This window comes from Anoplopoma fimbria, chromosome 11 (genome assembly GCF_027596085.1).
Source record: "Anoplopoma fimbria isolate UVic2021 breed Golden Eagle Sablefish chromosome 11, Afim_UVic_2022, whole genome shotgun sequence".
Lineage (NCBI taxonomy): Eukaryota > Metazoa > Chordata > Actinopteri > Perciformes > Anoplopomatidae > Anoplopoma > Anoplopoma fimbria.
In genome coordinates this window covers 8,986,275-9,003,672 of record NC_072459.1, presented here as the reverse complement: position 1 = coordinate 9,003,672, position 17,398 = coordinate 8,986,275, and the positions used below count along the sequence as shown (strand labels likewise).

The 17,398-nt window shown below is 40.3% G+C and overlaps 1 protein-coding gene across 1 annotated transcript; it reads right to left on the bottom strand.

The window, feature by feature from the left end:
- Positions 1–1,886: 1,886 nt before the first annotated feature.
- On the bottom strand, positions 1,887–16,521 carry sh2b1 (SH2B adaptor protein 1). Its single transcript, XM_054608209.1, is given in 10 exon segments — positions 1,887–5,551; positions 8,027–8,201; positions 8,752–8,963; positions 9,675–9,830; positions 10,649–10,731; positions 10,826–10,917; positions 11,636–11,737; positions 12,547–13,853; positions 13,856–14,606; positions 16,350–16,521. Coding segments are annotated over 9 exon segments (2,865 nt in total). The 5' UTR covers positions 14,235–14,606; positions 16,350–16,521; the 3' UTR covers positions 1,887–5,192.
- Between the last annotated feature and the right edge of the window lie 877 nt (positions 16,522–17,398).

The window sequence follows — 17,398 nt, the reverse complement described above, 5'->3', positions numbered from 1 at the left end:
CGGCACAGGAAAAACTCCCCTAAAAAACCCCTTTAACAGGGAGAAAAAAGGAAGAAACCAGTGGGAGAACGACAGAGGAGGGATCCTTCTCCCAGGATGCTTTAATATACAACTCAGGTCTAACTCTGTTTCTAGCATCACAGAAAAACTTCAGCCATGGGTTATTATGCATAAAACAACTGATGGAGCTCCAAGCAGTAAAGTGTATATAGTATATTCAATTTGGTAAAATATCAGATTGGTATATGCAAATAAACTGTATCAGACATTACATTTCCAGTAAAAGTTTACTATTTAATTTATTTAATCCCAGTTAAGAAAGATAAAACACATTTAACGGATCAAAACTCAAATCCTGAGAATTATTATTAATCCTGCAGTTTTTTAATTTTTTATATAAATAGTTTTGTATTTACTTCACAAAATAACTAAAAAGCTGTAGACTTGCAGTTGACAATCACTGTCAGCTTGTTTTCATGGTTTTCTGCCAACTGGTGGACAAAAATCAATAAAGCAGCTTTAAGTGATTATATATTTGTATAATTTCTTTCATTGATATGAGCTTCAAGAATCCAATATTGATCAAACTGTAATGAGTTTACAGGAGAAGCCTTATAAGCCCCTAAACCTTTAAGCTTCAGATTAAAGACCTTATACATCATTTAACTTTTCTAAAAGAGATGCTTTTGTATTTAAATTAAAATATTAAATGTAAAATGTTTCTTATTCATCTGTTGAAATTCTTTAAATGCCACTTAAAATGTAAGTACAAAATTAATGCTTTCCTCCTACCACTTTTATTTTTTTGATTTATAAAAGTAAGGCATTGTTTTTATTAATTTAATTTGTAAAAATAAGGTTTTCTGTTTATATCTGTTTTTTGTGAAAATAAGGCTGTGTTTTTATTGATTTTTAAATGTTCAGCCCTTTGAGCTGCGTTGTCTCTATGAAATGTGCTCTACAAATACAATTATTATAATAATAATAATTATATTTAGTATGTTTTTCTTACCACTCATTTATTATGATATCTATACATGTTTTTTTATTACTGATATTGTATTTTCTGTGTTTGTCTTATGTTTGTAATATGTAAATATGATTACTTAATGTAACAGTAATACTATAATAATGATGGGGGTGGTATATTCTTCTTCTTTTTGGGGACAAAACTACAGTACCAGACACACCTTCTCATTCAACTACTAGGGCGGCTGTGGCTCAGTGGAGAGCAGGGTCGTCCTCCAATCAGAGGATCGGCGGTTCGATCCCTGGCTCCGGCAGTCCATGCCGGTGTGTCCTTGGGCAAGACACTTAACCCCAAATTGCTCCCGCAGGCTGTTCCTGTGGTGTATGTATGTGTATGAATGTTAGTTAGGGTTCTGATGTGCAGGTGGCACCTTGCATGGTGGCTCCTGTCATCAGTGTATGAATGGGTGTGAATGGGTGATTGATTGGTAATGTCAAAGCGCTTTGAGTGGTCGGAAGACTAGAAAAGCGCTATACAAGTACAATCAATTATTATTATTATTATTACTTTGAAGAATCTAAAATATAAAACATATTCTGGTTTGTTGAGCATTTGTTTGTTTACCACATAGTTTGGATGTCTTCAATATTATCTACAATGTAGAAAAAAAATAAAAAAAATAAAAGAAAAACCATTGAATGAGGTGTGTCCAAACTTTTGACTGGTACTGTATTTCACATGTAAATAAAACATTTGGTTTTTGAATTATTGTCCTCTCATCTGTTAGATGTTAGAACATCAATATAACCGCTTATAACCAAATTTAACCTGATGTGGTTTACAAAATAAAAGCATTTAAAGTGTTGCAGAGAAGAAGAAGAACAAAAAAAGACCACACACCGACAGCTATGTTTCACTATATTTATATTATATCATTAAATTCAATGTAGTACCTGAAACTAACCACACGGGGGAGGACAGACGACGCTGCCCGCCCTCAACACACGGTCCCAGCAAAGAGAGAAAAGAGACAGAGAAAGGCACAAAGAGTTTTGAGAAACCGAGAAAAGGACACTGAACATGATGAGTAAGGGAAGTTTTTTTGGGGGGGGGGGGGCATATAGACAAATACATGAGCAAAGAAAAGAGCGGTAGAAACGACGGGGGTGGGGGGGTCGATGTGGTGCATAAAGAAAACAGGCAAGCTCTGAACTGAATGATGAAGACGATGATGACAACAGACACAGAAAAGGCACAAGTAGAAAAAGTAGGTATTTTCATTGACATTTTCTGCTAATTGGTTTTTTTTAGTTTTCTTTTTTAACCCTTGATGAATGGAGGGTGAGGTGGAGGAGGAGAAGACAGCATGAAAAGAGAGTGAGGATAACTGAAGCCTTGACAACGAGGCATTAGATCAAATCTTTTATATATATATATATATATATATATATATATATATATATATATATATATATATATATTCTTTCCTTCTTTTTATCCCAAAAAAAAGGCACAAACACATTTTCAATTACAAGATGGAGTTGGAACAAGTGTTACATCGAGTAAGCATATACAAAATAAAAAGGTGTCTTAAAAACAAATAAAATTAATACTATTATTCTGACCGTCATTATTATTAATATTAATATTATTTCCATCAATAATTATTGTTATTGGTATCATGAATCATTTCCTCTTCTGTGTCAGAGAGAAAGAGAGAGACATTTACTGAGTGATGCTGTTGAGTGTGACTGAGGTAAAAGTTTCCCGTCTGCTCCGGTTCTGGTTCCACTCTGACCCAAAACTCTGTGTTTATGTTGAGAGACAACACACCAGACTCCATTGAAAAAACTGTTGATTTAATGCTGCTTAGTGTTCTGGCCAACGTGTTCTTTGAGGAACTCTTATACAGATAATATCCCTTTTATTTTAAACAATCTTGTTCTGCTTATGAACAGAGTAATAGACAACAGGGCTTAAATTAAGGATTATATTTGTTATCAATTAATCTGGAGATTCATCTTTCTAACAAATGCTAGACGAGTGCAAAGAAACACACCAATGTCACTTTGCCTCACAATTTTTCTCTCCAAATGCACTCGTTTAGTTAAGAGGTATATATATTTCTGTTTTATATACCTCTTTAAATGTATTCATTTTACTTATTTTCTTTATGTACCATTGGTGTGTTTGTGCTTATGCTTGGGATCAATAAAGCTTTTTCCTTATTTTAGTATAACGTCCATAAAAATCTGCGGACGTACTCTTCAAATAGTTTTACCCCGAAAACAAAAGTCTAAAGATATTAAATATACAATAACGTATAACAAAGAAAAGCACATTTCAAAAGTATTATTATTAGTAGTAGTATTTATACATTCAACCACATGTTGTGTTTACTTTAAGTTCACATAATCTTCCAATCAGACTTGAGTGTAATCATGTATTGATGCTAATATGATGATCTTTTGAATGGAGTCTGCTGTGACGTGCTCTCCGTACCGGAAACAGCGTTACGTTTTGGGTCTTTCTTGTCATAGAACTAAGGAAGCCCTGAGAGGAAAAAAGTGTTTTCATACCTGCGTTTATGACTTTAGAACAGGTGGAAAAAGGTTTTAACAGGATCGTTGGTGAATCTTTTGTTGTTGTTGTCAGGATCGTTTTTGTTATTGTGTTTGTTGTTGTAATACTCATTTTGGCCACAAGAGGCAGAAGTGCGCCACTACCAAATGTTCTTCATAGAACTAAAAGCATTCATGTTTTCTTCCAGGTGAGTTTTAATGCCTTTTTACACACATTATCATATATATTGTGTTTTGGCAAGTTATGTAAATTAAAACTATCCTGGAGGAAAACATGAATGTCATTAATCACAGTATGAATAAAGTTTTAACGGCGATCTTATAATCAGTCGATGTTCAGAAACATCAGTATGGGATCGTGGGATTAATTATTATTGTTTTCTAGTCGCTCATTTTACATTATGAACAAAAAATCTGTGTTTAAATCAACAGGAGGTGAGCTAGTAACGTTAGCAGCACACCTAACGGCTAAAATACGGAGGTTCCATTGTGTTACTTTATGATGCGCTCAGGCTCTGTTCAGTGAAAATGAGTATTGGGTGAAGGTTAATTATGACGTTATCATGATGTGTTCACATGTAATCTCGTAAAATGTAGTTTTTTTTCAACTTCCTAACACTTCCTCTAAGCAGATTATAATACATCATTAAAACTACTAATGACTAGATTTGTTTTAATCCATAAAAATACAATCTATTATTTCCTTAACATTTGAATTGTGTGTTTTTATGTAAATAACAAAATATAGATTACATTCTTTTGATGGTTTAAATTAACTTCAGAGGGGTTGAAATTATTTTTTGTGACGATGGTGAAAAATAATAGTGTGGGGTTTTGTAGACCAGCTGCAATAATAAAACAAAACAACAACAAATAAAATCTTTATCTGCAAAATATATCATTGACGATCGGCAATCCGTGAGAAGTTACGTTAAAGTTATATTCTCCCTATTTTTTCTGTGACTGAAAACCATGAAGCAATCCAAACCGTGACTTTTGTGATCCGTCTCAAATGTTGTATCACAGCAACAAATACATCATTATTCATCTTAATAAATTTAAATATTAAGGAACTAATCCTGGTAAAACCTTTTTATTTTTTTACTTGTTCTTACGCCACAAACACAGGAGAGATAAAACAACTACGATCAGACTTGGATCATGTTGTTTGGCCTCTCGGGGCCTCCGTACCGTACAGACGCCTGTAGAGAGAGTTTGGCCTCTGGCTAGTGTGTGGACCACGGGGGGTTTGAGGTATCAGGACTGCTGGCATCGACGTGTTCGAGCTCTCGCTGCTGCTCATGAGCAACAAAGAGGTCGCTGGGAATCGAACCAGCAGAAAAACACAAAACAAAGCTTATCGGACTAAAAAACACAAATAAAAAAGAAATGTACCGCTAGTTAGTGTTGTAAAGCTGCTCTCCGTCTCTCCGTCTTCTCTCTCTCTCTCTCTCTCCTGTAGTGTTAGTACTTTTACTCCTCCTCCTCCTTCTCCTCCTCCTCCACCTTGCTAACAAAATAAAAATACTGGTTATGAATGGCTATGATGTACGCCGCCTCATCCAATCTCACGTCCGCTCACACACACACTCAAACACAAACACACATACACACTCCTCCTCCTCCTGGTCTTCCCTTCATCAGAAGAAGGAGTACTGGTTGTCGATGGCTCGGGGCGCCCTCGCTCCCTCCCTCTCCTCCCCCTCCACAGCTTCTAGTTGGCGTAGAGGAGTGTCCCTGTCCCTCTCCTCCCAGTCTTCCACTCCTCCTCCTCCACTTCCTCCTCCGCTGCCTCCGCTTCCTCCTCCTCCACCTCCACTTCCTCCTCCTCCTCCTCCTCCTCCTGTCGTAGACGCCATCGTCACCGCGGCGGGCGCTCCACCTCCTGCTGCCTCCGGCTCGTTAACTCGCTCCTGGGGAGGAGTTGGGGGCGGGGGCCGGCCCGGCGGCAGCGGGGGAGGAGGAGGCTGAGGAGGGCTACGGGGTCTGCTGGTCAAGTCTGCAGGGACAGGAAACAGACGAGAGAAAGGAGGAAGAAGAAGAAGAAGGAAAAAAAGAGGGGAGATGAGAGAAAAAGTGTAAATAAAGGAAGGAGGAAGAGGAGGAGGAAATAAGGCCAAAAGTGTAGTGAAGGAGTGAAGTGAGGAGTCGGAGGAGAGAAGAAGAGAAAGTGACAGTGAGTGGACGGTTAGGTGGAGCAAGTCTGTGGTCATGAAGTCCATGGGAGTCATGGAGACAGTCCACTGCAAGGAGCGTACAACTACACGCGCACACACACACACACACGCACAAAAAACACACTCACTGATCTATAGCAGAGATGTACACAATAACTATAATTAATGATTATTCTCATCATCAATTTATCTGCAGATTATTCTCTCATTCATTCATTCATTCATCATTCAATCAATAAAATTTAAGAAAAAAAAATGTGAGGAAAAATGTTCCTCGCATCTTTTTTTTTAAATATATAAATAATAAATAATATATAATAATAAAAGTACAAAAAGCAAATCCTCTCTTTTGAAACTGGAACAGAAGATTCTCTCTGTCTCTCTGTCTGTCTGTCTGTCTCTCTCAGAGTGTCTCTCACTGAGTCCGGTCTCACTTACACACAGTCAGAGATGGGGGTTGATGGAGAGTCGGGATGGCGCGTGGTGATGACATCACAGACCGTGGGCCGACTGCCTGCCCTGTCCCGGCCTGCAAAGGGATGAGCCAACGGATACAACAAACAACAGAGGTCAGAGGTCAGAGCGGCAGCACAGGAGCAGACGGATAGAACCCTACCGGGCAGCGGCAATGTTTATGTTTGGTTTTTATACCTGACATTTAACACCAACTACGTTTACATGCTCAATAAATATTCCACTCTTATTCTAAATATGACAATATTCTGAATTTGTTACGGGTCATTTAAACATCGTATTCTGTTTGGATATTCTGAATAACATCCTATTTTTCTGTTTTAGGCCACGAAAACGGACATTTTCTAAAAAGACCTCTTAAAGGTGTTGATTTAAAAAAAAAAAAATGTGATTAGTTTGTTTTAGTGTGGACACGTAAAACCAGATGGTTTGAGGAGACGATAATGTGACTCATTGGTTTGTGGACGGCTGTTTTGAAGCCTTGTGTTTGCCGGTTTTGCCATAACCTTCTTAGACCATAAACTCATGTTTACAATATTTACTAAGGGAATAAATCAAGAGAGAAGTAGAGTCATTTTCTCATAGACTTCTATACAACCAGAGGAGTCAGTAGATGGACAGTAGAGAGAATGCAGCTTTAACACAGGAGGCTTTGGATTCAGTTGTCTCCTGATATGACAAATATCTCAACGCCGACCTTTTCAAAAAGGTGTGAAAGAGTGAGGCTGAGTTCACACTGGTTACCTACTGTAAATCGTTTGCCTGTCTGCATGTAAACGGGAATATTCATTTTCATTAACCATGTAAACAATTCAACAGTAATATTGTCATTTTTGGAATAGGGACAAAAAACATAATATTTGGAGCATGTAAACGTAGTCAGTGTGAACGTTTACCGTAAAGGCATTTCTAATTAAGAATTCTGAGACAAAACAGACACAAGTTCTGAGATCTACAAAGATGAAGAGCAAACAATGATATGGGAGATGAATATTTAGACACCATGAGGGAAAAAACAAAAATGTGAACACTTTTGGTGGATTTACACACACCTCTATGGAGGTCTTCCAGGTTTCAGACTAAACTCTGGCTGCTACACAAACACATCAAACATAGAACCATACAGCCCTTTTCATTTTCATCACATAACATCTTTTTAAGGGATGTGATGGCTTTGTCACTCTGGTGAACAGTTAAAGTGTTTATGTCTGGGGCTTTTATTGTGAAAGGTAAGAAGCAAGGAGTGGATCTGGTCAGCTCCCATTTTTAATGTGAATGAAGAGTAAATGAGATTGCAGAGCCTCCGTGTTGTTTAAACTATATTGTGAATTGTGACTGAGTCCGATCTGCACAACATGATTGGTTGATGACTTTATTCGCAGTGCAAAAGCACATTGAGCAGCGTTATTAAAGTTGAAGTTGAAGTTAAAGTTAAAGTTAACGACGACAACAACAGAAAGAAAGAAACCAGGTGTTATTTTGCCTTAAATGCAGTACAATAAAACTGTTGTTGTTGAGTTTCACTGTATGTGTATTTTTGATCTGATTTAATTTTGTTTATGCATGAGAAATTATTTTGATAAAGGAATGAAATGTTTATTAAATCTCTCACTGTATTTAAACTTCTGTAGTGTTTTTCGTCAGTGTGAACACATCCATGTTGGAGGTAACAGAAGTGTTTAGAAGCTTTATAAAGGTGTTACAAGTGTGAATAAGGTAAGGCCGTGACTTTAATGTTTAAATGACTTCGTCTAAAGAGGCCCATCATCAGCGTCTCTCTGCTGCTCTTCTTCGTGTGTTTGTCGGTGAGGTTCGCTCTTTACCTGGCTGGCGAACAGCGGTGGCGCCCACGAAGCTGATGAGCGTGACGTCCGAGGCGCCGCCGGACTCCAGGGGGATCGGGTGAACCCTGAAGTGCTCCAACATGTCGAAGATGGACTGGAACCAGAGGTGCTGCACTCGGCACTGACCGTCCTCGTTCAGGGACAGACGGAGATGCTGCAGGGACGGACAGAAGAGACAGCGTTCTTCAGCTTCCAGAATATTTCCTGATTGTCTGTCTTTAATATCGTTATTAACTAAATATCTTTGGTTGTTGAAATGTTATTTTATTAACATTTTACATTTGTTTCTACTTATATATTAATTACTTTTATAGTGACTTTGCTGTCGTAAACATTATCGTTTCTGCTCTAAAGACAAAACTTAGATACTTAGATATTTAAAGTATAAATTCTAGTCCTGTTGTGAATTTATTTGTTTTTAAAAATCTATATAACTTTTTAATTACAATAATTTAGTCATGTAGAACAGGGTATTGATAAAAGTAGCTCCTTGTAGTAATACAATCCTAAAGATACCTGTCCCTACCTGAAGACCACTGTTGTTTTTATAAAAGGAGGGGGAAACTGAGGGGTATTTAGTTGGTTGCAATCTGCAACTTCACCACTAGATGGCACTAAAACCTGCACGCTGTCCCTTTAAGAATGATCAACTACCCCCTCTCTTTCTCTCTCTCCCTCTCACAGAGCTGAACTCTCAGACTCACCTTGGCTTTTCCCTGGAAGTTGAAGGTGAGGACGTATTCTCCGCGCCGCGTCTCGCTCTGGCGGACCAGGAAGACGCCGTGGCTCGCCGGGCCGCCGGCCAACACCAGCTGAGCAGCTTTGAGACGGGACAGGGTGCCGTGGAACCACTGACACTCGCTGAGCGGGTGCTCCACCGCTTCGGCAGGGGTCACCTCCGAGAACAGGAAGGAGCCTGGACGATGGTGAACGGCACATAATGATACTTTAAAGATGGTACATGGAGCTCTTTCAAAGCAAGTCGTTGTCATTATGGACAGAAAGACCAACCGATGTTGGTGTCAAATGATGTTTAGAGGAGCTTTGTTTTATTTTACCTGTGCACCACCAGCTACACCCTCAGGATGAGATCGCCTCTCTTTTAACTAGTTGTAACTGATCGTACAACTCATAAAAATAATTCCTGATCATTGATGATCCATATCAGCAGATCCAGATTCCTTTAATGTGTGATTATATCAGCTGGTCTACAAGGGTCCAGACTATTTATGAAGTCAGTCAACCATCCAAAATACTTAATGTTATACTTTTACTCTGTTTTAGTAATTTATAGTTTTTCTTCATAAAAACACACAATTCAATGATAAGGAAATAAAAGAAGAAACTACTGGATTTATTCTAGTTTATCACCAACACTACATTTTACAGATTACATGTGAACACATCATGATAACGTTATAATTTACCTTCAACCAGTACTCATTTTCACTGAATAGAGCCTGAACGCATCATAATGTAACTGAACTGAACCTCCTTTCGTTAGCAGTCAGCAGTGATGCTAACGTTATTAGCTCTCCAAACCCTTACCATGGTTTTGGTTTAAATATCTAACTTTTTTAAATTAAACGTTTTAAATAAAAAAAATACGTATTTGGATCGTATTCACCTGTGGCGTCTGGCGTCTCAGCAAAAGGTGTGCCGAGGCCGACCCCGCCTCCGCCGAGAATCCGGCTGTCTGGTTCGTCGAGAGGGGCTCGAGGTGGCAGCTCCGGTGGGAGATTATCCATCAGAGGAGAGGAGCCTCCGATGCCTCCGTAACACACTGAGACAACAAAAGAGGAAGTTATTGAGGAGATAAAGGATGTAAAATTTCTCATCAACAAGACTGGATAAAGCAGCTCAAAAGTGAAAAAGTCTTGCAACAAGGATTCAGAGTCGCAGATCTGGGAATGTAACAGAACAAAAGTCACCCAAAACTGAAGCTGTTATCTATGCTCTCTTTTACTTGTATTCTTAATTTGGTGTTTGTTTGATCATGTTTTTAAAGTAAAGTTTCATATTTTCCATCTTAAATTATGTCTTTTACTATTGCACTCTCTTTATTGTCACGCACCAATCACCAAGCCACATTCCTTGTTTGTGAAAACGTACTTGGCAGTGAACCGTTTCTGATTTCTGATTTCAAAGTCATCAAACTCCATTGAAAAAAGAACACAGAAGTTGTTGGTCTACTGCTGCCTCCATCTGTGAGTTAGTTTGGGTTATTGTGGGATTTTTGGTGAATCAAAACTAACTCGCTATATCACCAAAGACAAACAATAACACAAACTAACTTACTGATAGAGGCAGCAGTAGACCAGCAACTCTTGCGTTCAAAGAGGTACAATTACTGTTTTTGTGAATGGAGTCTGGTGTCGTTGAAGAGAGCATAGATAACATCTATAGTTCCCCATCGTTCTCCCTTTGATTATTTTAGGTGTCTAAAATACGTCCACAGCATTACATTGCTCTGATCCATCGACTGTAGAAGTACACTGACTACGGAGAAGAAGCAAACTTCTAAACTCACTAAATCACTACTGTCCCTCTGTTAAAAGTCCACAAACTTCTCAGAAAGAACTCCTTCTTTCATACAGATACCTTGTGAAAGACGGTCAACGATCTCTGGCGTCCCGCTGATGTCCAACGGCCCCACCGTCACTCCTTCAGTGTCCTCCTGTTCACTGTGGACAGACAGAGGGGAGATAGTTAGTTTGTGTCGTCCTGCACATTTTGGTTTCATGAATTAATTCATGAATTAATTAATAAATTCTTTACCTGAGACAGATACCGTTCCTGATGTCGCTCAGCCAAGCTCTCATCTGAACGGCGTCACGCGTCTCGATCACGTACTGCGCCGACCCCTCCAGCTGAGAGCGAGTAAGAGAAGGAGAAGGAGAAGTTCAGATTGGACAGTGGACACGCGACCATCTAACTACCAGTCAGGTAAATCTCCTTTTAACCACAGGTCCTTGAATGTTCAGGTTATTTTTCTTTAGTTGCTTCAGAATCTTGCAGGTATTGGGTTGTGTTGAAAGTACTTACAAGTACTGTTTGAGGTACTTTTACTTATGCCACTTTATACACATTTTCCACTATATCTCAGAGAAGATTTATTCTAAAGCTTTAGTTACTTTGCAGATAATTACAACTACATATAAATCAACTAATAAATGATGATGTATTATTACAGATTAAACTACCAGCAGTATTTAAAGTCATTAAAATGAGCTTCTACCCTAAAGTGATAAACACATAATACAATAATGTGATATGTATTATTCTGCATTACTAAGTTTTACTTTCAGTAGTATTAATACTTAAGTGTGATTTTACATCAGAATGTGTTCCACGAGGACTTTACAAGAATAAAACTGTTTTAATAAGATGATTTATTCAAACTGAAGCTCTGCTGGAGGCCTTAATGCGTGATTACAGAAGTAGAAAACAAGTTAACAACACAGAGACAGAGATCTGAACATCTGTCTGACCTTCACAAAGTGAACCAGGTCAAAGAAAAAAGAATGAGTCAGAATGTGGAATGAAATATAAAAAAATGTAAGTGATTAATGATTTAAGAGCGATTACCTGCAGCAGGAAGGTGTTCTCCTTGTCGGGGACCTCCAGCGCCGTGGTGCTCCTCACATCCGCGATCGAGCAGCAGGGGACGGTCAGCCGGGGCTTTGATGACTGGAGGAGACAATCAATCACAATCAATATCTGATGTTTCTCCTTTATAGTTCAATACTTAGTAGAGGTGTAACAGATCTTTATCGATCTGTGATCCGCACTGATCCCCCTCACCGATTAATTCCAGAGTTTAACGTTAACCATCGCAGTGTGAAATAAAGTTTTACTGACGATCATTATCCTCCAATATTCAGTAAAATATGAGATCAGGACATCATTTATGCTTTTCTAGTCTCTGATCTCTGATAATGTTACATTGTAAACATCATCAGATCAATATATCAATATATAGTAATGCTCATAATGTTTATATAATTATGTTATATAATAATTAATAAAACAGTGAAAAAATAGTGAAACTATGAAGCCATGATTGATTCATCTGAGACCAACAGTCATGTGACAAAAAATCTGAGAAGCTTTGACTGAACTTCAGGCTGCTGAACACAGAGCAGAGAGGAGAGGAGAGGCTGTAAAAATGTAAATAGTTTAATATATAAAACAAGTAGAGCCTCCATTTATTTCCAAAATTGGTAACACTTGGGAACATGTTGTATATTCCATAGATCCATAGATTCTACTTGTTTTTTTTCTTTTTTATGATTTATGTCATTATAACTGTGTTATCCTGAACTAAAGACATGTTTGAGTGTTTGAGTTCTCTCTACTTCTAGTCATGATTGTTCTGTTTCCATAGAGGAGCAGGACTTTTTTTTTAAGTGTAAAACAACTCCAAAATGTTTGGGGTTCAGAGGGTTAAATGAAGCCGACCTGCTGATTGTAAACATGTTTCAGTGTTTCACACTCACTTTAGGTGGAATGAAGAATTCCAGGTAGTACTCCTCTCCCCTCTCTCCACCCTCTCGGTCTCTCTCTTTGAGGACCAGACGACACTTGTGCCATCGTCCTCCTCTCCAGGGGACGTTCCCTCCGCTGGCCAGCGGCTGAACCGGACCTGCAGCCGACGAAGCCGAGGCCGAGTTGTTGTTGTCCGTACCGTGATGCAGCAGACCGAACGAGAAGCCAGAGAAGCCGTGGCTTCCGCTGAACTCGTCGGTGGACGAGCTGACGCTCACGCCACCCTCCCTCACCAGCCGGCCCACCTTCCTCGGAGGTCCCATGGCAGCGGAGGCGCTGCTTGGGGGCAGCGTGGAGGAGCCAGAGTGGGGGCCGGCGGTCGGGGTGAGCACGGGAGGAGGAGATCGGGACAGTCTGAGCTTCTCCAGACGATGGCTCCACTTCTCCTTCTCGCCTCCTTCGCCGTTGCTCCGCCGCCGATCCCGGGCGGCCTCCGAGAGAGACAGGGAGGTGGCACTGCTGGAGGATGAGGGCGGCAGCGAAGAGGAGGAGGAGTGGGGGAGGGAGAGGGGCATGGACAGGGAGACGGGCATGGAGGAAGTGGGTGTGGGAGGCTGCGTACCAGAGTTCCTCTTTGAGCTGGAGACCATGGCGGCGTCCTGCACACCCATGGTGTAGCTGTAGCTGGAGGGCAGCGGGCTCTGGGCCGAGTCGCTGGACGAGCTCCGCCAGTGCAGGATACCCCGGACGCTCCCCCGCACGCTGCGACCCACACTCCGCAGGGAGAAACGCTTCTTCAGTTTGTTTTTGGAGGAGTTGGGCGTACCGTTCCCTTTGGAGCCCGGCGGAGGAGAGGATGGTGGAATCTGAGGGTAGGAGGAGTCGTCCGCCTCGGCAGACTCTACTTCCTGCTCCTCTGGCTCAACGTCTTCCCCGACGGACGCTACCCCTAACCAGCTGTCCTCCTCTTCCTCAACCGGTGCTTCCCCGTTTCCAGGGGCAACCATGGCCCCCCTCTCCTCACGCCTCCCGTTGTTCCCTCCCACCGAGGAGCAACACGAGGATGATGAAGATGGAGGCAGGACTTGGCTGTGGGCGTAGGAATCTTGAAACCTGTCCCCACAGCGGTTCTCCAACACCAGCCGTGCCGGCGTGGGCTTGGATAACGGCCGCGTCGCGTTGGTCGGGGGACACGGGAGGACGGCTCCCCCGGACGCCGACAGGGGGGAGACCGCTTCTTCTTCCAGGGAAGTAGCGTCTGACTGGGGAGCCCAGCTCGCCATGTCGTCCCTCGCAGAAGCACAGCTCGGCGGGAGCGCCCCTCCAGCTCGCTTTGGAAGTGGCGGACGAAGCGGTCGGTGAAGCGCCGACAGAAGGCTGCCGCCGAATCCGGGGAGTAGTGGGGGTTCTCCAGGAGGAAAGCCCGAAAGTGGCGAGCGAAGTCACCGGCCGCAACGCGGGCGTGGAGCTCACAGAACTCGGTCCAGCTCAGGCAAGGCGAGGGGGACGGCGTTGGGGTGTCAGATAGGGAGGACGGGTGAGGCTGTGGGGGGGCTCACCAGAGGGGGCAGAGGGGGGGCCGGGGGCAAAGGGGCAGCATGGAGGGAGACGGAGGGGAGGGGGACGGGGAGGGGGAGGGAGGTAAAGGGGAGGAGTTAGCCGCCCGCGGGCTGGGCGGGGTTAAAAGAGAGCCGTTCATCCTGATTGACTGGATTGAATCACTTCAAACAAACGACAGAGAGCTGAAGTGAGTGAACAGCTGGGGAAAGGGACGGCAGGCAAACACGGCACATTGGTCTAATAATTTACAAATGAGTGTGAACTTAAGAGTTGTGCTCAGCCCCATCTAAAAACCAAGACTTGAAATGCACCGGACCCAGAAAAAAATGGGGGTTAAAAGAGGTCAAACAGCTCCAAGGCCAAAGCTTTCTGCTACATTATTTTGTGGTTTTGAATACTTTATCGTTGGGGATTCAGACGGCTGGTGGATGGATGGGTGGATGAGGTTAGATTCACAAGGTCTGCCCCGTATTCACCGACTGTCAAACATCCAGAGAAACACGGCCACATCCTGAAAAAAACAAAAAACAGTAACACAAACACAAACTGTTAGTTCAGCTTCAGTTTATTTATACTGCAAATCACCCAAAGTCACCAGGTTCAAATATAAAAGTAGAGCCACACAACACACGATACACAAGAGATATAAAAGCAGGATTGACCTTAAGAAATGAAGAAAGCTATTACAACAGGATAAAGGCTACTAGTTTATCCAGCCAGTGAAACTATATGGGACCAAAGCCCATAGAGAAAAGATGGGCTTTTAGCATTGATTTGAAAATCTAAACACAGTTTTCTGTATTGGCATTTGGTCTATATTAGAAAAAGCACTACCACTGTAAAAACATTTTATTAAATCCAGCAACATTTGAATGATTTGCATCAAAAGAGCATAAACTTGTGAGACAGGTGGAGGATTTTGAAATCAGCTCTGGTTTGTGTTTAGCCAACTTCTTGGATCTTGTAAAGCCACAAAAAAAGGATTTTAACATCTTTGATGGATAAAATGGAAATAATTTTGTTACATAAATGAAAAAAAAAGCAGATTTGTTTACATTCTGAGAAGTGGCTTAAAGGTAAGAGAGGGACCAAAAACTACTCCCATATCTTTATGTGATGATCTACAGTGATTGAATATATCAAAGTACATTAACTCAAGTACTGCAAGTGAGTACAAATCTGAGGTACTTTACTTGAGTATTTTCTTTTGTTTCTACTTCTACTCCACTATATTTATCTGCTTTTTCCTTTAAAATTGAATACAGCTGTTATATTTGTGTGTTGAAGTGATTCTATTGCTCTTTGTATTAGCTGCTCTTCCTTTTAATAATGTTACTGTATTAGTAATAATGCAAATAATGTTAATGTATTAGTAATAATGTTACTGTATTAGTAATAATGTAAATAATGTTAGTGTATTAGGAAAACTGTTTAGTTTTGGAGTAAACACGCATTGTGAAGGTGACACGTTGGATTCTGGATAATTGTGATGCCATTTATAACTATTTTCACTGTTTTTTAAAAACAATTAATCGATTAATGGAGAAATAATTCCACAGATTAATCCATAATACAAATAATAATTAGTTAATAGTTCAAAATGAGATCCAGCTTAACCAACAACAACAGTAACATCTTGCTTTTACATTAATGCATGAGTAATAATAATATCATGATAGAATACATAATAGTACAACAATCCAAGTTTTTATAATTTAACTACATTTTACTGATTATACCTTCAATAAAAGGAACATTTAACTGTGACAGAGTATTTTTACTGTGTGGTATTAGTACTTTCACTGCAGTAAAGCATCTGAATACTCCCTCCACCTCTGCCCAAACAGATACATGACTGCTAACTACTAGCAGTGAGTCTTAAGATATCATTCTCACTTGTTAGCTTGCTAACATGAACTAGCAATGTGTGAGTCCTGCTCATTCAGCTTTCTTTAAAAGACGTGTAATGTTCGCTGATATAGCTAACAAAAGCTACCTAACGTCAGCCTGCTCACCTCAACCTGCTGCTAATTAGCATCTTTATTTCAGGAGACGTGGTTAGATATACATCATCATTTAGTGACGCCTGCTGTAAGCTGTCGCCACACACTGAATCATCCAACAACAAGCAGCTAACACAGAAGAGTCTTTGCTAGCTAAGCTAACCCGTTAGCCAGTTAGCTTAGCTATTAATAAACCAGCTAGCTAGCTATCAATATTGCTCCAGCACAGTGTTGTTGTGTGTTTTCTCTACCTGTTTATCACAGTCCGGTGTTTTCATCCGTGTGTTTGTGGTGAAACATGGCACACATTTCATCATTCTTCCAGTCTACATAACGGAATAATCATTGTTCGTAAAAGGTTGTTGTTGTTGCTAAATATGAATATTGCTATTTGCCTTGCCTGGACCCGTTCTTCTCGCTCGCTGGCTCTGAATCTCGCGATAGTTCGGACGTTGGGTCGGCGTTCGGTCGATGACAGCTGCCGTTAAAACAAAAAAAAGAAAAAAAGACCCGCTGGATTTTAACGGATGACTCGTTTCCCGAAAAAAACTGTGACGGAAAACAGGAAGAAAGCAGATAAATCAAAACAGATAAATCAAAACAAACAAACAGACTGACTGACCATGGTGGTAAAAGTACTAATACCACACAGTCAAAACACCCTGATACAGTAAAAGTACAAATATTACATTGTGAAAACACCCTGATACAGGAAAAGTACTAATTTTACATTGTCAAAACACCCTGATACAGTAAAAGTACTAATACCACACAGTGAAAACACCCTGATACAGTAAAAGTACTAATACCACACAGTGAAAACACCCTGATACAGGAAAAGTACTAGTATTACATTGTGAAAACACCTTGATACAGTAATAGTACTAGTATTACATTGTGAAAACACCCTGATACATGAAAAGTACTAATATTACATTGTGAAAACACCCTGATACATGAAAAGTACTAATATTACATTGTGAAAACACCCTGATACAGTAAAAGTACTAATATTACATTGTGAAAACACCCTGATACAGTAAAAGTACTAATATTACATTGTGAAAACACCCTGATACAGTAAAGGTACTAATATTACATTGTGAAAACACCCATATACAGGAAAAGTACTAATATTACATTGTGAAAACACCCTGATACAGTAAAAGTACTAATATTACATTGTGAAAACACCCTGATACAGTAAAAGTACTAGTATTACATTGTGAAAACACCTTGATACAGTAATAGTACTAATATTACATTGTGAAAACACCCTGATACAGTAAAAGTACTAGTA